This window comes from Setaria viridis, chromosome 2, assembly GCF_005286985.2.
Source record: "Setaria viridis chromosome 2, Setaria_viridis_v4.0, whole genome shotgun sequence".
NCBI classification, from domain to species: Eukaryota; Viridiplantae; Streptophyta; class Magnoliopsida; order Poales; family Poaceae; genus Setaria; species Setaria viridis.
The window spans coordinates 33,096,181-33,115,955 of record NC_048264.2 but is presented as its reverse complement, the minus strand read 5'-3'; the positions used below and the strand labels follow the sequence as shown (position 1 = coordinate 33,115,955).

Sequence of the window (19,775 nt, the reverse complement as noted above, 5' to 3'; positions counted from 1 at the left end):
AAACTAATTATACAAACGAAAGCTAATTTGCGAGACGAATCATTAAGCTTAATTAATCCATCATTAGCACATGTTTACTGTAGCATCATATTATCAAATTATGAACTAATTAGATTTAATAGATTTGTCTCGTAAATTAGTCTTCATCCGGATCATTAGTTTCATAATTAGTCTATATTTAATACTCTGTCTAAACATTCGATGTGAAAGGAATTTTAGAAAGGATACGAAACCAAACGTCACGTGAATCCTCGATCGGGACTTCCTCGTCATATCTCCCCTAATAATAGTTGCTCAGCGTGCGGCACACATGCTGCCAACAAACAATATATGATCGATGGCCTAATGCAAATGAGGTCGTGGCGACTGGTGGGCATTAGTTGCTCCAATACGTGTCGATCTGCCTCCTCTAGCTGGCTGCTTTCAATTGCGAGCGACTGACTTCCCGAGCATGGAGAGCCAGAACGCGGCGGCGGCCCCGCTGCTCTCGGAGCTCCCGCTGCCGGAGAAGTGGGGCGGCGGAGGCAAGATCCAGCAGGGGCGGCGCCTGGGCCTGGCGAAGGAGGTGTGGGAGGAGTCCAGGAAGCTGGGGGAGGTGGTCGGCCCGGCCGTGTTCATGAACCTGGTGTTCTCCACCATGAACGTCGTCAGCCAGTCCTTCGCCGGCCACCTCGGCGATCTCGAGCTCGCCGCCTTCTCCATGGCCAACACCGTGGTCGACGGCTTCAACTTCGCCATTTTGGTACGTACGTGCATACATACTCTCTTCTCTTGGCTGCAAGCACTCTCTCGTAGTAGGGTGTTCTTTAGTAGATCCAAACCCATCCAACACGTTGACCTCTCCGGTATCCAATGAAGGCATGGGCTTCTCGGGGATGGAGAGCATGCCATTTTTTTTTTGCAGAAGGTGGAGTACAAGATAGCACATCACATACATAATACATTTGGCCCACTGTTAATACTAGGATTCAGAGTGGTATTGTCATCGAACTGCATATTCGAATGTATCCACGCAGTTGTTTTTTTTTGTTGAAAACTCCACGCAGTTGTGCAATTTGTAGTTTTTTTATGTAGGAAAAATTTGGGGCTAGAAAAAATTTCTTAGGAAATCAAACATCTTGGCTATTGAACAGGCTATTCAATTTACACTTTACAGCCCATAAATACCACATGGACAACTGTAGTATTGTAGTACTGTACAAGTGATCCCACTAACTGCAGTGATCTTCTTCAGCTTGGCATGGCGAGTGCACTGGAGACGCTCTGCGGACAGGCGTACGGGGCGAAGCAATACCACATGCTGGGCATCTACCTGCAGCGCTCGTGGCTCATCCTCCTGGCCTTCGCCGTGCTCCTCTCCCCGATGTACGTCTTCAGCGGGCCGCTCCTCGCCGCGCTGGGCCAGCCCGCCGATCTGTCGCGCGAGGCCGGCTCCGCCAGCGTCTACTTCCTGCCGTCGCACTTCATGTACGCCGTGCTCCTGCCGGTCATGACGTTCCTGCAGTGCCAGCTCAAGAACTGGGTCACCGCGGCCGCCGCCGCGGCGGTGTTCGCCGTGCACGTTGCGGCGACGTGGCTGCTGGTGAAGTGCCTCGGGCTGGGGATCTTCGGCGTGGCCATGGCGTTCAACCTGTCATGGGTGGTCTTCGCGGCGCTGCTGGTCGCGTACGCTCTCGGCGGCGGGTGCCCGGAGACGTGGAGCGGGTTCTCGACGTCGGCGTTCGTGGACTTGAAGGAGTTTGTCACGTTGTCTGCGTCGTCGGGTGTCATGGTGTGGTATGTACTATGTACTGTACTAGCTAGTGCATTGTGTGTCTCAGTTCTCATATCTTTGATGTGAGGAATTTATGGCAGCTTATATCGCTCCTTTTCGTTTTTCTTCTCTTCTGCAGCTTGGAGAATTGGTACTACCGGATATTGCTTTTCCTCACGGGTTTCATGAGGAACGCCGAGCTATCTGTGGATGCACTATCTATCTGGTAGACTGACAATCTCTCAGCCAATTTTTTTCTCGAAAAAAATCTCACACTGGTTGATTACATAAGGTGCAATAAATCTCACAAAGTACTTTTTAATATTCCTTTTCTCCATTTTTTTTGTTTTTCTTCGCTTGAACAGTATGAGTTTGACTGGATGGGAGATGATGATTCATATGGGATTTTTAGCGGGCACTGGGTAAGCAACTGAATGACATATAAATATAATTGCAATCATATTGAAAACAACACTCACAACACAGATATTAATCGAGTTCAATCTTATTGTGTTTACAAGGGTGAGGGTAGCTAATGAGCTTGGCGCGGCCAATGGACTAGGTGCAAAGTTTGCGACAATCGTGTCGACGACAACATCCTTTCTGATCAGTCTCTTTGCTAGTTTGCTCGCGCTGATTTTCCACGACAAGCTCGCGATGATCTTCTCATCAAGTCAGGCCGTGATCGATGCGGTCGATGGCATATCCATTCTGCTCGCGCTCACTATTCTCCTCAACGGTATCCAACCTGTGCTCTCTGGTAAGTTCCCCAAAATACAGTACATGGTGGCATGGTTGCAACATGGTTGCAAGATGGAGACCAATTTCTTCAGTGTGTTTTCTCTTGCTATTTTCTTTCTGAAGATAGTCTTAACATCTTGAATGTTACATTTCCAGGAGTTGCTATTGGTTCAGGCTGGCAAGGACTTGTTGCTTATGTGAACATCGGAAGTTACTACTTGATCGGTGTTCCTCTTGGTGTTCTGCTAGGATGGGGTTTCAACTACGGTGTTCCTGTATGCCTTTGCAGAAAAACATCACTTAACAGCACGGTGTATTTATTATTTGTGTCCTATGCTTATTTAGTTTTACATTTCTGTAGGGAATATGGGCTGGAATGATCGGCGGCACAATGATGCAGACTTTAATTCTGGCATTGATCACCCTTCGATGTGATTGGAATGAAGAGGTTCAGTTTTATTCGTTAACATTTGAGCCATCAAATCATTTTGTATAAAATGAGTGATCATGGCATCACTCATTTTTCCTTATGTTGCCAAATGTGCTAAGGTTTTCAGTTTTGCAGGCACTGAAAGCTGGTAACAGAGTGCGGCAATGGAGTAGCGCCAAGTGAGCTAGGAGACTTTATATATATCAAGATAGAGAACTAGTGGCATCAATTCGTTGTAGTTTATATCTTAGTTTCTATGATCACAAATATGTAATGTTTTATGTAGTCTATTGGTTCACTTCAGGTGTAATTGATTTAAGGAAGTTGGACCTGGTCGTTTTATGAGACCAAAGATCAAGCACACCATAAAATGCAATGGAGGTTTAGGATTTAGAGACAGTACATACTCTCAATTTGGCGATGCTAGCAAAACAAGGTTGGAGGCTGATCCACAACCCTGACTCCCTCTGTTCACAGATCCTGTGTGCGAAGTACTACCCGCAGGGGGGCGTGCTTCAGGCGAGACCAGTGTCAGGAATGTCATACACTTGGAGAAGCATTTTGCAGGTGTTCAGATGCTAAAGAATGATGCACGCGTTTCAAAAAAGACAATGCTAAAAAAAAAGTGTCAATGGTTTAATGGAATTCTATTCCACGCAAAAAGATCATGCACAACGATTTGGGGGGTCATTAGTGTCAACTGTCAATGACAGAACGAAGTCGATAATCTATACCTAATATTAAAGAGAGTTAAAGAGAGGATGTTTCTTTCAATCCTTCAACCGTCGTGGTAATTTTGCGAAAACCTCCCTCAAGTTTTCAGTAATCAACCCGCAGTCTGTCCCTCTCGCACACAAGTCGCAACGCGTCCGTTCTTTGTCCGTTGTCATCCTGGCAAAATTTTGGTCCGTACCGACCTGGAGTGGGCTTTCGTCCGGGTAGGAGAAGGAACTCGACCGACTCGATCCTACACGTTTGCACTGCAGTCAAATACGTGAGCTCGTACGTGACGTGAGGCTCATGCGGCAAGGAGCCATCAGAGAGATCGGTTTGGAATTGGGTATGTGCGAGGCGTCCTCTCCGATAGCTCTGGCGACAATGGAGGGCCCCAAAGTGCGGTTCGCCAACGACGTGTGGGTCGACACCGCAATGCGCCTCAAGGTCGGCTACGCCGCCATCATCTCCGAGATTAACACGCCGTCACGCCCAGGCGCGACCGGCGTCCTTCAAGGATATGTTGAGGCCCCTCTCGCTGCAACTTCTGCCAAGGAATTCGTCACAAAATCCCATGATCGACTCCAATCTCTCACAATTTGCTTCGTGTCTTGAATTTTTTATGCTTGCAGCCCGAGGGCCTTGCCTATTCAGGCGCGCAGGGCGTCTGTTGCCCACTGCCGGAGGAGCGGGCGGACACGCCGTGCGGCCGGCTAGTCCGCTGGTTGATCTGCACGAGTTCCCACTCATCCGCCTGTTGAGTCGGCTTGCCGACATACTTGATGCCGCCAGCTACTTCCTAGATGAGCGAGCAGGTGGACTTGGTGGCGGAGGAGGAAGGGTTGAAGACCTCGAACGAGCCCCGAGTGCCACGCGGTAATGCATGCAATAAATCCAAGTCCAAGCTGACCAGATACTGTATGTGCGAGAGTTGACGTATCTTCACAAAAACTTTGAGCTTCCAATTATTGCAGCGCGAGGCAAAATCAATTGTATTTTCTGCAGAGAACGAAATGCATTCTCTGCACAATTTTCAGCTCTTTCAGGTTGTATGGTGTGCTGACAGACAGATTTGCTTTTGGTATTGGCCAATTCCTCAAGAAGTCCAAAAAGTCAAATCTTCTGGAGTTGCTGGTTATCGGCGGAACTGCACAGCTCAACGAGTGTGAGACCGTAACTCCCTTGCAGCTGCCTGGCATTAGGTAGGCTTTTTTTATTACCTGCTCTGGTGAAAAGCAAAGTAAGCTACATACGGTTGACTATCCTTTTATTTCAAAAAAATTCCTTTTGGAAGCGATGTATTGACGTGTAATGTGATTCTGTAGCAACTTAGGGCGAAGTGCTTTTTTGAGAGGTTAATTAGGTATGCTTCGCTACGGTAAGCACCTTCTCCATGTAGTACATCCAAAAATAAGCAAAATTTCAGGTGTTATTTTACGATGGAAAGATATCTGACGGTCCCAATGTCACTACTAAGAGCTATGAGAAGAGATTTCTTCATTTTTATCAAGCAAAATCTTTAGGTCGTGCTCATTCATAAATGTAGATGGTGAAACAACCGAGAAGCACAACCGTAGCCTGAAAACACAATCGAATCTGCTGCAGTTTCGTGGCCGTTGCAACGCACGGGTATGTGTGCTAGTATAACTAAATATAGGCATATTCATATAGTAGGCAATCTTGCTTTCGTTGCATTCCATAACATAATTCCCAGCGTGATTCAGCCAGACATTAAACAAATGAGTTTGAAGCGGCTAGTATTGCTTGTACGTGCATTCTTCTATCCAATTTATCCCGGTCCAGCAGGCAGGCTGGTTCCACTGCGGTGCCAGTTGTGAAGCATGGAGAGTCAGAGCGATGTCCCGCTCATAACCGAGCTGCCGGAGAAGAGGGGAGGAGGCAGGGTCCCCGGAGTGGCGAAGGATGTATGGGACGAATCCAAGAAGTTGTGGGTTGTCGGCTTGTCGCCGGCCCGGCCGCGTTCACGAGGCTGACGTTCTACGGCATGCAGGTGGTCAGCCAGGCTTTTGCTGGCCATATCGGTGACCTCGAGCTCGGCGCCTTCTCCATCGCTGCAACAGTCATTTCCGGCCTCAACTTTGGCTTCTTTGTGAGTACTGTTCTTTGTTGTCCAATTTGGGGGTTTTCTGTGAGATATACATGAACATGAACAACTGCATAAACACTAATCACGCCACTAGAATACCTAAATCCTAATGATGGGAGTAGATGCATTACCATTGGGGATAGCAGTTGGGGTTGAGGACGACATGTCGATGTGCCGTGCCTGCGTGATGCAGGCGTCGATGGAGCGGACCGTAGAGTAGCAGTGCACACCGTCGGTGCAGGGGCTTGGCGTTCCCGCCGGCTCCCGCACACGTGTGATCGGATCGCTGAGGGATGTCGGGTAGGGCACTAGTCTCCGCGAGAACGTTGGTCTCGTGAGTTTGCCGACCCTCCCTTTTATTTTGTGCGCGGGGCGACGGGGGACCGAACCAGAGTTTGGTTTGGCGCCCCCGATCAGAGCGCGTGACGTTAGTCGTGGACGCGTCGTCCCGTGAGACTAGCACCGACGGGCTTATCCCGTTTTGGCCGCGAGATCATCCCAACATTTTCCCCCAGAAGAAACGGGGTCAAATTGGAATAGAAGAAAATGGGAAACAAAACGAAATTGGGCTTGCCGGCTCGTAAATGTTGATAAATTCGGATTGTTTCTTTCTTTAGAAAAAGGAATTCGAAATGCATGGTTGAATTTGAATTTTGTGGCTGTAAGCCAAATCAGTAAAGCTTACTTGAGTTCAGCTCGAGTAAATTTGCTGCAATTTCGCAGGTTGGCATGGCGAGCGCAATGGAGACGCTCTGCGGCCAAGCCTATGGTACAAAGCAGTACCACATGATGGGCATCTACCTGCAACGATCGTGGCTCATCCTCCTCGGCGTCGCCGTGCTCCTAACTCCGACGTACATCTTCAGCGGGCAGCTGCTCACCGCGCTGGGTCAGCCCGCCGAGCTGTCGCGCCAGGCGGACCTGGTCAGCATGTACATGCTCCCGCTGCACTTCGTCTACGCCATCATCCTGCCGCTCAACAAGTTCCTGGAGTCCCAGCGCAAGAGCTGGGTCGCCGCGGTGGCCACGGCGGCGGCGTTCCCCGTCCACGTCGCGGCGACCTGGCTGCTGGTACGTTACTTCCGGCTTGGGGTCTTCGGAGCCGCGATGGCGATCAACTTGTCCTGGGGCCTCGCGACGGTGGGGCTGATCTCCTATGCCTTCGGCGGCGGATCCCCGGAGACGTGGAGGGGATTCTCGGCGTCGGCATTCGTGGACTTGAATGACTTCGTCAAGTTGTCCGCGGCGTCCGTCGTCATGATCTGGTATGTGCCTATGTGTACCTCGTTTCGTGGATGTTGTGCATGCTTTTCTTAGCTTATTTACATGTACTCATGTCGTCAAGATAGGGGTTGTCCAAATGATCTAACTACAAAATAGATCAGTTACTTACACAGAGACACTTTTCGATGTCTTGCTTCTGTTCTACAGCTTGGAGAATTGGTACTACCGGATATTGGTTTTCCTGACGGGATACGTGAAGAACGCCGAAATTGCTGTGGATGCTCTGTCTATCTGGTAGAACCACCATCTCTGGATTACAATATTTCCCCTAGTAAACATCTCACGTTGGTCGATAAACTAATGGATAAAAATTCTGACGACGTGCTATTCCCTTTTCTTTTCTGTCTCTCTTCTTAAACAGTATAGGTTATGCTGGATGGGAGATGATGATTCATTTGGGATTCTTAGCAGGCACTGGGTAAACAACTGAACGACACAACTTTGCTGTCTATACACACTTAAACAATACAGTATCCGGAAAGTTTAACTTCGTCCCTCCAAATGTTTGCAAGGGTGAGGGTGGCTAATGAGCTCGGTGCGGCCAATGGACTAGGTGCAAAATTTGCAATAATTGTGTTGATGACAACATCCTTTCTGATCAGCCTCTTCATTAGTTCGTTGGTACTGATTTTCCACGACAAACTCGCGATGGTCTTCTCGTCAAGTGAAGCTGTGATCCGTGCAGTGGACAACATTTCCATTCTGCTAGCTCTCACCATCCTACTCAATGGAATCCAGCCTGTGCTATCTGGTATACCTGTGTCTACCGTCTTTCAAAATGCCACAAATGTTGTAGGCTTGTAATGCAATACCGTGGACAATTTTTTCGCTAGGTCTTCCCCACGTCTTTTTTTTTCCTAAAGAAAACGAAATAATTTCTCTTTTTAGATGATGGAAAAAGATCCGGCTTCAAACGTAATGATTTCTTGGCTGCTATGTCTTGAGGAGTCGCTGTTGGTTCAGGGTGGCAAGCACTGGTTGCTTATGTAAACATTGGAAGCTACTACTTAATTGGTGTTCCTTTTGGTTTTCTGCTAGGATGGGGTTTCCACCATGGTGTTCAAGTATGAATATTCATTAGTGCATTACTGAACAACATTGTATTTATATGCATTCTGCACTTACACATACATTGTAGCTTAACATTTTTGTAGGGAATTTGGGTTGGAATGATCGTTGGCACAATGGTGCAGACTCTAATTCTAGCATATATCATTCTACGATGTGATTGGAATGACGAGGTTGAGTTTTCTTCTTAACATCGAGCCATAATATCCTCTTTTTCTTGCTAACTATGATTGAAAACCTCGAGATGACTCCATGCCACTATGCTCTTTGCCACCTAGTAGATTCTACTAGGTCGAATCTACTTGGGTTTTCTAGGCCTTGCCACATGTGTTAAATTAATTCATTTTTGCAGGCATTGAAAGCTAGTAACAGAATGAGGAGGTGGAGCAGCCACAAGTAGTTTCATGCCTTCATCTTCCATTTATATCGGCAAAGAGCATTAAGTAGAGCACATATTGCTATATAGACTTGTAGGAACTCTGGGCACTTCAAAAGAAGGTAGAGTTGTAAACATGCAATGCCGAGATTGTTGTTATGCTCTTTTGCTTGTAAGTTATTCTAATTTATTGTTCAAGAAAAGGTCGTGTTACAAATTAAAATTCTACCATACATTCTGGAATTCTCCATTTTGAGCCTGAGTGCATGGTTGAGCACAAATTGCCTCAAGAAATTATTTCTTATGTGAATTGGTCCTGATATGCCTATCGAAATTTATGGATGAGGGGTGTGCAGTTGTTGACATGTGGTACACATTGCCAAGCTCTTATTTTACAATGGTGTCATATAGGCTAAAATTGTTGTCAAAGCTGTTTAGGGGAAAATCGGACGCTTTTAAAATTGAAGGGGACGAAAAGTAACGCTTTTGAAGATGGAAATTCGGACTACAATAGTTGGGGCCAAATAGACTTCTTTTTTCTATAATGGGTGTGGTAGCGGGCTCCATTAGTATGGGCCGCGGCATACTGATAGATAAGTTTTTGGGCTTCGAGTCCTACCGGTGAATCGTGAGTGAGGAGGCTAGCAGGGGCTCTATAAATACATTGGTATCGTCTAATAAACGCATTGACACATAATCTTAAGACGACTCAACAAACAATCTATACAATGGATTGTCTTATAAGTTATCTAGTAGAGCTACATAATTACTTAATTTGTGCATATGAAAAAAAGAAATATTATGAGTTGCATGATAAAAACAACTCATACCAGGGTTGTTGAGTTGTCTCGTAGTCCTAAAATTTAGCTCATGAGGCGGTTGTTTCGCAAAACAACGACCTCTTTCTCTCTCCTCCACATCATCAAAATCCTATGTGGCACTGCATAAGACGACCTATAAGACCGCTGACGTGTAGTAATGTACTTGCTCTTACGGAAGTTAGTTGAGCTATGTAACTTCTAGTTAGCATACGACCCAATAAAACAATTGAGAGCAGGAGTAGTAAATTCAAGAGTAAAATATATAGATGATCTCTTGTCTTGTGGTGTCATCCAGGTACCTAAACTCTCAAAATGCATTTTCAGGTTTCAAACTTGTCTCAAGGTGTTATATGTGTTCCTAAACTCTCAAAGTGCATATTTAGGCCCCCAAAACTTATCCTCGGGTTTCATTTGGGTCCCTAAACTCTCTAAATATATTTTCAAATCTTAAAACTTGTCACCTATCGGTGATGACAACGCTTCCTCCTAGTGCTTGATTGGGGAATTCTTAAATGTAATTTGAGAGTTTAAGAACTCAGATGACATCCTGAGACAAGTTGGGGGACCTCAAAATGTGTTGAGAATTTAGAGACCTGGATGACATCTTAATACAAGTTCATGGATTTGAAAATGCATTTTGAGAGTTTAGGAACCTATATGACACCCCACGACAAGTTCAGTGTATTTTACTTTAAATTCAATATTTCAAAAAAAAACTAGATTCAATATTTTCTCAAACCCGGTTCGATATTTCGTACAAACTAGTTTAACATTTAATGCAGTACTGAAATAGCATAACAAAACTAAAATGTTGTTCCTACATGCTCCCCCACCTTTATATCCTCATAGATCCGTACTTGCTGGCTCACTCTCCCATCTTTATTGATTGGTTCCCCCATCTCATCTCAGCATCTAGCATAGCATAAATTTTAAACACCCAAGATTTAAGCTAAAATCTTGCGGAGGGCAGGATTTGAGGCCAGCCGGCAAACCCCGCAGGGGACGAGCAGCGAGTTTGCCGGCCGGTGCTGCTGCGGAGCTGCTGCGGGTGGCTGAACGCCGAACACACTCCGCATTTGGATCTGACCTGCAACCCCTGCCCCGTCGAGACGACTTAGCGCAAGAAAGAGGTGAAAGGAAATAGTCCATTACTAAGTCGTCTATTTCCTTTCGAGCAAACCAAGAAACGACCTACGAATTAGATACTAGAGGGTGCTCATCGCGTCCCCATAACATATTGCCCATCGTGCTGCATCCGCGCTGCAAACAAATGGATTGGATCTGACAATTTCTCCAGCCCTGCTGCAACTGCGCTACAGACAAATGGGACTTGAAGTCATCCATGCTTCACTGTGCACCCTTCCCTCCAATATATCACCGTGGCTACCCAGCCGGTTTCCTGCTCCTGGTCCCGCGGTGACTTCTGAGCCAAAGCATGGAGAGTCACCAGAGCGACGTCCCTCTCATCTCGGAGCTGCCGGAGAAGAGGAGGGGAGGACTCGCCAAGCAGGTATGGGAGGAGTCCAAGAAGCTGTGGGAGATCGTCGGCCCGGCCGTGTTCATGCGCCTGGTGCTCTACAGCATGAACGTGATCAACCAGGCCTTCGCGGGCCACCTCGGCAACCGCGAGCTCGCAGCCTTCTCGATCGCCAACACTGTAATCTCGGGCCTCAACTTTGGCTTCCAGGTACGCGCACCTCTCCTTCGTGGTTCGTGCTTCTCTGCTCTCGCGTGGCTCATTTCCAGCTCCAATTTGGCGAGTTTGGGAGCTGTTCATGATTAAGTTGCGAGTTGCACATGCGCTTGCAGACCTTGGTCTCTTTTAAGTTGCGAGTTGCCACCAAGATAGGCGTGGATTTAGTCGTCGTCCGATCCTTCTGTATTACAAATTTACACTGCAACCATCGCATTGACTTCTCGGGAACAGAAAGCATCCAGTTCCTGATTTTTTAGACTCCCATCAATTTGATACTTCATATTACAGTTTAAAGTTATTACCAGGAGTGCTAACCATCAGCTGTACAAAATAATCTGCTTCTAGAGTTTAAAGTTACAGAATATTTCCTTCTCTCGCATTTCGATCTGCTTCTATATTCCTGCTATGATGGCAGATGGTCATCTTCTCTGTGATCGGGGTGCAGTAACGGAGGCTGCCACGAGAGCAGCCTGCCGTCGGTTAGGCGACCTATCTGTAGGCCTGAGTAGCAAGTAAAATTGTGAAACACAACAGATAAAATGGGATCCCTTTGGTAAAAAAAAAACTTGACGTACGTCTTTGACCTTTCATTTGTTTTCATGTGTGATTTCAAGCACTATTCTATCATAATATGTTTATAAGATTATGAAAAATATTGAGATCTGCCGGCTCAGTCTTTCGGAGGTACTCATATATAGAGGTAGGGTTGTGTACATGTATTTGTAGAGATAAGTATGCATGTGTATATGTGAGCGTCTGCATATGTATTATGTTTTGCAAAACAAGTTTATATTTGCAAAGTAAATATTTAAAAGTTATTACAAGCAAAGTAACTTTTATTTAGGGAAAAGAAAAGAAATAAGCTGCATTTTAGGCCTATATAAGTCAAAAGGATATTTTTAGATAAGGGTGCATATGTTGCACAAAATAAAAATTACTATAAGAAATTATCTATTTTCAAATGAATTTCTTGTTCAGCATTGAAAAATTTTGAATGTACGAAAATGAATTGTCCCAATCACCTTAAACTATAACTATACCTTAAACTGCAATATTCCTGAGTTGACTGTGTTGACCAAATTATTCAAGAATGGCTGAAGGTAACAAATTTCAGTCACTTGAAATTATCTTTTCTTAAACATAAATAATAGCTTCATACATGATACATATACCATCAAGCAATGAACCAATCAGCGAAAACCCAAATAAATACTTATAAGGTAGAAGATCTAAAAAATCAATAATTTGGCATTCTGCTTCAATTCAAAAGCTTCATCACATTAGGAAGTAATGCATACATGCGTTGCTTGTATTTGCGATTTTTCAGTATGGCATGGCAAGTGCACTTGAGACGTTGTGCGGGCAAGCCTATGGTGCAAAGCAGCAGCACATGCTCGGCGTCCACATGCAGCGTTCGTGGATCATCCTCCTAGCCTTCTCCGTGCTTCTTGCTCCGACATACATCTTCAGCGGGCAGCTGCTCGTCGCGCTGGGAATGCCCGCCGAGTTATCACATGACGCGGGCTTGGTCAGCTTGTACTTCCTCCCACTGCACTTCACCACCGCCATCGTGCTGCCGCTCAACAAGTTCCTGCAGTGCCAGCGCAAGAACTGGGTCACGGCGGTGACCACGGCGGTTGCGTTCCCGATGCACTTCGCCGCGACCTGGCTGCTAGTGCGATACTTCCAGCTCGGGGTCGTGGGTGCCGCGTTGGCGATCGACTTCTCCTGGGCTCTCGTCGCGGGCCTGCAGCTCGCGTATGCCTTTTGTGGTGGATGCCCGGAGACGTGGAGGGGATTCTCGGCGTCGGCGTTCGTGGACTTGAAGGACTTCGTCAAGCTGTCCGCGGCATCTGGTGTCATGCTGTGGTATGTGCGTCAATTTGAACTCAGCTTGATCTGTTCAATGCATATCTTGTAGGCTTGTACTATCGTGGATGGAGTTTAATTTTGCTACAGTTCAGTCACATAAAAAATTGCCTGTTTCCAATGGCATTGTTTGCTTGTCCTGCAGCTTGGAGAGTTGGTACTACCGGATATTGATTTTCCTCACAGGCTACATGAAAAATGCCGAATTAGCTGTGGATGCATTGTCTATCTGGTAGACCCGTCATCTCTCACAATTATTTTCTTTCCAAGAAACCTCTCACATTGATTAAAAAACCTAGGAATGATACAAAATCTTACAAAGTTATCTTCTTATCCTCGTTGAACAGCATGAGTTTGGCTGGATGGGAGCTGATGATTCACTTGGGATTCTTAGCAGGCACAGGGTAAACGATAGAATGACTTTACTGTAGCCACTCTTAAACAGCATTTAGGAAGAAAATCAAAATTGACTAACTGACTACCTTCATATTCTTTACAAGGGTGAGGGTAGGCAATGAGCTCGGTGCGTCCAATGGCAAAGGTGCAAGATTTGCGACAATCGTATCGACAACGACATCGTTTATAATCAGCCTATTCATCAGTTCACTTGCACTGATTTTCCATGACAAACTCGCGATAATGTTCACCTCGAGCGAGGCTGTGATCACTGCAGTGGACAGCCTTTCCGTTCTGCTGGCCCTCACCATCCTCCTCAATGGAATCCAACCAGCGCTTTCTGGTATGTTCCCCCAAACCCAATAAATGAAAATGATGTTGCAGCAAGATGAAGCAAAATTTCTTCGGTAGGTTTCAGCTCTGTCAATTTCCAAAAGACAACAGTTATGATTCTTGGTTGCTAAATTTGCAGGAGTTGCTGTTGGTTCAGGGTGGCAAGCACTGGTTGCCTATGTGAACATTGGGAGTTACTACTTGATTGGTGTCCCTTTCGGTGTTATACTTGCTTGGGGTTTCCACTGTGGGGTCCTTGTATGAATCTTCAAAATGCTACATTGATAAATAACATGCTATTATATGTTTTCCACACTTATTCAGGTCGTCAATTCTGCAGGGAATTTGGGTTGGAATGATCAGTGGCACGATGGTGCAAACTCTAATTCTTGCATATATCACCCTACGATGCGACTGGAATGAAGAGGTTTGGTTTTCTTCTGTAACATTAATCGATCAAATCGTTTAGCAAAAAACATGACATCATAATTTTGAGATGATTCCCTGCTTTCTAGCTCCTCGCTTTCCTAAGAGGTTCAATTTTGCAGGCACTGAAAGCTAGTAGCCGGATGCAGAGATGGGGCAGCTCCAAGTGAACCTCATCCTCTATGAATATCAGGGAAACGCCGTAAGAAATAATGCAATTCATATCATTTCAGAGTTCATTATATTATTGCCTTCATTTGTAAATTAGAAATCCCAGCCCCTAATAGATTATCATCAACAGCTGTACCAGTTCATTTGTCAGTCCTGGTACAGCATGTTATATATGCTTCTTATACAACTTCTAAATTCTGGTACAGCTGCTGATGGTAAATGATTGTGTTCGATTCTGAACATGTTCTCTCTAAGGGTGACCACAATGTTGCAACAAAGTAGTTCATAGGGAATAAATAATACATGCAACCCAACTGTAAACATTATGCAACCAGTTCATAATGCTACCCTTAGTTTCAGTTACCCATAGTGCTATGGGCTGCCGATATGAATAAAATATAAGTTTCTCTGTTCTTCCTTCATCTCTCTCACACACTCCCACCTGTACTATTGCTGGGATGGTTCGGTTTGATGTTTGTTTTATTTACTTGTGGGTCCTACCTATATGGTCTAATTGATCTTTACTATTGTGCACAATTCAACAACTAAGGACTATGTCAAAAACCATTTATTTGGACCAACCAGTCCAAATACATTGGGTTGCCCTTATCTCTTTTCCCGAGAAAAGATGGAAATGTTGTCTGACATGACTGAAACGGGTAACTTGCCTGTATTTACGCACGCTGGTTGTCTGGTTGAGAACGCAGCACGCTGTTATAGAACATTGGCTTTTGATTGTGCATTGGTCCCTGCTGTGTGCTGTCTAACTGGCGGTATTTCGGTATTGAACGCTGAATCAGTCTCTGAAAATCTCCGAGTCATCAGTTACTCGTACGCTGTTTTTTTAGCAACTCGTACGTTCATTGCCGTGGAGATCGTAAAATCAGAAGACAAATCCTGGATAAAGCCCAGACCAGCCGAGCCAAGTGGGAAAAGCTAATGGGCCTGGTTGCTTTCCGGCTACTCGAAGGTGGATCGGCCCAATAACAGCCTGCCTTGTCCTGCTGATGTTTTTGACACGTCCGCACCTAAGGTCTCGTCCTCGTCAATGGTCACATGCAGGTTGCACTCAGCCGTGAGCTCATGCTCCGTTTACTGAATACAGATTATTCTTTCTTCCCTGAAGTTTGTGGTTGGCCGGTTGCTGCTTGCTTAAGGCTTGATGCTGTCTCCCCTTTCAGAGTCAATGGTTGCCTGTACGTACCTAGCACCCAACCACTGTGGGTTTCAACGAAAAACTAAATCAATTAGAAGCTGGTGATCCGTCAAGGAAAATGTTTAGAATGTAAACAATTTGTGTTTCAGTGGTTAGTGGTAGGAGCAAAGTACAGTTCTATCATGGCATGATGTGCGTCAATGAATACATACATCTCTAAACTACGTATTGCGACTTGCACACATGTTTAAAAGTAAATAGGCATCGAGATCGCTATAAAATGGATCTGTAGAGGAGGCATGGCTATAGTTTAACCGTTGAAAGTAGAAAAGAGAGACTGAAAGAATCAATCTGAGAATTATCTTCATTGATTGAATGAAAAGCCTGATCACATATTTATAAAGGGGAAAGGGCATGCCCAAAAGGTATGTCCCTTGGAAGTTGGCCTTTCACGAAAGGTCCACACCCTTTCGCAAAAAGGTCCTCTACAATAATCTTTAATATTAATTGATCACTAATTAAATTGTTTCACAACACTCCCCCTTGATCAATTAGCTCCTTGCAATCTTCATGTAATCCTTATTCAATCATCTTTGATTATCATATGAGAAAAACTTCTCCAAAAATTCTATGGGAAAAATATTAAGGAGAAACCATTTTGTATGTCCATATATCATTAAAACTTCTTTAAAACCCAGTGGAAAAATATAAGGAGAAAATGATATGACAGATTTAGATTATTATCTCATTGCAAACTCATATGAGAAAAACCTTGAAAAGGAAAACTCATAAGTAAGTTTGGAGATCAATAATATTATTATCTGAGGATCATATTCGAATAACCTTCCCCAAAATCCAATGGGAAAATATCAAAAGGAATTGTACTTAAAAACTCTTGTAGAGAAAATAGAAGATATGATATAATATGTCTTGAATACCACCTTTAAAAATCCCGGTGGGGAAAAATAGGTGATGGCATATATTGTTGTATTAATATTGTCTCATTAAAACCTTTTATAAGAAACTTTTGTGAGGAAAAACTTATATAGGTAAAAGAGTGCAATATGATGTTTGGATAAATTAGAATTTTAAGAGACTCTCCCCTCAACCTTGTAAAATTTAAAGTTGTTACCCACCTCGTCCCACCTCGTCCTCGTCAATGGTCACATGCAGGTTGCACTCAGCCGTGAGCTCATGCTCCGTCTACTGAATACTGATTATTCTTTCTTCCCTGAAGCTTGTGGTTGGCCGGTTGCTGCTTGCTTAAGGCTTGATGCTGTCTCCCCTTTCAGAGTCAATGGTTGCCTGTACGTACATAGCACCCAACCACTGTGGGTTTCAACGAAAAACTAAATCAATTAGAAGCTGGTGATCCGTAAAGGAAAATGTTTAGAATGTAAACAATTTGTGTTTCAGTGGTTAGTGGTAGGAGCAAAGTACAGTTCTATCATGGCATGATGTGCGTCAATGGATACATACATCTCTAAACTACGTACCATTTGCACTAGAGATCTGCAAAAGCGTGCGACTTGTACACATGTTTAAAATTAAATAGGCATCGAGATCGCTATAAAATGGATCTGTAGAGGATGCACCGGCTATAGTTTACAACTGTTGAAAGTAGAAAAGAGAGACTGAAAGAATGATCTGAGGATTATCTTCATTGATTGAATGAATAATCTGATCACATATTTATAAAAGGGAAAGGACATACCCAATGGGCATGTACCTTGAAAGTTGGCCCTTCACGAAAGGTCCACGTCCTTTTTAAAAGATCCTCTACAATTATTTTTAATATTAATTGATCACTAATTAAATTGTTTCACAACACTCCCCCTTGATCAATTAGATCCTTGTAATCTTCATGTAATCCTTATTCAATCATCTTTGATTATCATATGAGTAAAACTCCTCCAAAATCCTATGGGAAAAATATTGAGGAGAAACCAACTTGTATGTCCATATACCATTAAAACTCCTTTAAAATCCAGTGGAGAAATATAAGGAGAAAATGATATGGCATATTTAGATTATTGTCTCATTGCAAACTCATATGAGAAAACCCTTGAAAAGGAAAACTCATAAGTAAGTTTGGAGATCAATAATATTATGATCTGAGGATCATATTCGAATAACCTTCCCCAAAATCCAATGGGAAAATATGAGAAGGAATTGTACTTAAAAACTCTTGTAGTGAAAACAGAAGATATGAATAATATGTCTTGAATACCAACTTTAAAAGTCCCGGTGGGGAAAAATAGGTGATATGACATATATTGTTGTATTGATATTGCCTCATTGAAATCTTTTATGAGAAACTTTTGTGAGGAAAAACTCATATAGGTAAAAGAGTACAATATGATGGTTGGATACATTAGAATTTCAGGAGAGTCTCCCCCTCAGCCTTGCAAAATTTAAAGTTGTTACTCACCACTTACCATGAACACCATTCTATATATGTAGTGGTGGATAAGTACATTAGTGATATTTTGCAAGACGTTTAATCCCTCACTTTGTAAAAATGAGGATAAAATATTTTGGGCAATAAGTTAATAATAATGCTCATATGTAACATGGTTTCATCCTAGCAATACAAGTTGCATTATCATTTATGGATAATGTTTAGTGATTAGATGGAATCACATTTTATCATTCACCGAAGTCATACATATACATGTGATACTTCATAATGACAAATAAAAGTTTCTATTAGAGTATATTTTGATGACTCACATGTAAACTTTATTATCTGTATCAGTCTATGATCTGGCAATATGGGGATGAGTTAGCCAATATCTTGATATCCCACTTTATCATGTATTGAGATTAATCAAGATCTTTTGGTACCATTTAGATATCTGTGGATATCCGTTTTCGACTCCCACCAGTATGGTGTCGTTGGAGTTGTACTATAACAATTTGTATGATACACAAGCGCTTTGTTGGCACTAAGTTTATCATCCCAGTGTCTAGATGGATATTGATCCATCTTTAGGGATTGAATGACCACAAGTGTTGATTGATATGCTTGCCCAATATTATTTGAATATTGGTATAAAATACCAATTGAATATTTATAAACTGATATATATGCATAAGTTGTAAACTTAAGCATAGTTTGGTTTTATCCAAATTTTCATCTCAAATACCGTCACAAAATGATTGCTTGTTTGTTTTGTGTGTTGAGATGATGGAAAATACAAGTCAGATTTATTTATGAACACACATGCAATCATAGTGACCGGAGTAATCCTTCTATGGAAGATACTCACTTAGTCAGTTGTACCACAAATAACTTAACTGTTTAAGGTCATGGAGTGACTTGAGTAATACACAATATATGTTGCAATTTCTATTTAGATTTAGAATATGAAGTCTGTTGATGACTTTTATATCCAAATCTATCAAAGTCAATTGATCTGCCAATGATTAAATATAGGAACATAATTTTCACACATACCATAAGGGTATGTTGCTTGGTCTCTGTGTGAAACCATTGCTACAATCTCTCATTATCTCACCACCTTGCTTTCATAAAGAATGCATTTGTGAGAAGATGATATTATTATGGTAAATACTTCTCACCAGTGAATGAGAGAAATTCTCCATAATTACCACCTTTGCTTTTACACAATTTGAGTGTTGATACACTCTGCCTAGAACTTTTGGTCTGGATCCAGTTTAAGGTGAATAGCAATTTTGAGGAGCACATATTGATAATTTGTAGTCTTTGTATAATTGATTCAATGGAACCAATATAGCATGTGAAATATTAACACTTTATATCTTAATTCCCACGATGAAAGAGTTAGGGTGTTCCAATGACCCAGTTGTCGGGGATAGATCCCTAGTACCCGCAAGGAAGAAAGAGGACGGACTCCTACTAGAATTTCCCTGTAATCCTACTAGATACATTGTAATCCTACTAGGGCTCCTACCTTATAACCGACTAGTAATCCCACACCCTGAAGTATATAAAGGAGGGCAGGGTCCCTTATATTGGTATGCTAAGACCTCATAGAACCACAACAGAGGACCAAATCCTCAACACCAAATAACACCCAAGTGTAAGGCGCAATATACAACACCCCAAATAGGATGTAGGGTATTACGCTACTCTGGCGGCCCGAAACTGTATAAATCTGTATCTTGTGTCCTCGCTTTTACCTTCGAGTTTCAAATATGACGATCCCCCACCAACAATTCTACTACCTCGACATACCCCTCAGTAGGCTGCCGGGTATAAAACGCCAACATCTGACGCGCTAGGTAGGGGTGATCGTCGAGATCATCGGGCAAGCTGGAAGGAGCTCATCATCAAAACCAAAAGTCGTTGTTGCCTCCGGAAGTCGTCGAGTGCGAGAGCAAGTCAGCGCGCATCATCAATATCACCGGGACTCGTTGAATCCGAAAAGAAGTCTCCACGTGTTGTTC

At 43.5% G+C, this 19,775-nt stretch overlaps 2 protein-coding genes and 1 pseudogene across 2 annotated transcripts; all 3 read left to right on the top strand.

Annotated features, from left to right (window-relative positions):
- Window positions 1–327: 327 nt before the first annotated feature.
- On the top strand, window positions 328–3,323 carry LOC117842440 (protein DETOXIFICATION 27). Its single transcript, XM_034722904.2, has 8 exons — window positions 328–742; window positions 1,235–1,776; window positions 1,893–1,979; window positions 2,119–2,175; window positions 2,275–2,513; window positions 2,651–2,769; window positions 2,856–2,942; window positions 3,060–3,323. The coding sequence occupies exons 1-8, from the start codon at window positions 452–454 to the stop codon at window positions 3,105–3,107; spliced, it is 1,470 nt and encodes a 489-aa protein (XP_034578795.1). The 5' UTR covers window positions 328–451; the 3' UTR covers window positions 3,108–3,323.
- A 2,156-nt stretch (window positions 3,324–5,479) lies between these two features.
- On the top strand, window positions 5,480–8,712 carry LOC117846001 (protein DETOXIFICATION 27-like; annotated as a pseudogene).
- A 1,763-nt stretch (window positions 8,713–10,475) lies between these two features.
- Window positions 10,476–14,598, top strand: LOC117842660 (protein DETOXIFICATION 27). Its single transcript, XM_034723156.2, has 9 exons — window positions 10,476–10,981; window positions 12,318–12,859; window positions 13,005–13,091; window positions 13,207–13,263; window positions 13,360–13,598; window positions 13,728–13,846; window positions 13,929–14,015; window positions 14,137–14,216; window positions 14,392–14,598. The coding sequence occupies exons 1-8, from the start codon at window positions 10,730–10,732 to the stop codon at window positions 14,182–14,184; spliced, it is 1,431 nt and encodes a 476-aa protein (XP_034579047.1). The 5' UTR covers window positions 10,476–10,729; the 3' UTR covers window positions 14,185–14,216; window positions 14,392–14,598.
- The last annotated feature ends 5,177 nt before the right edge of the window (window positions 14,599–19,775 follow it).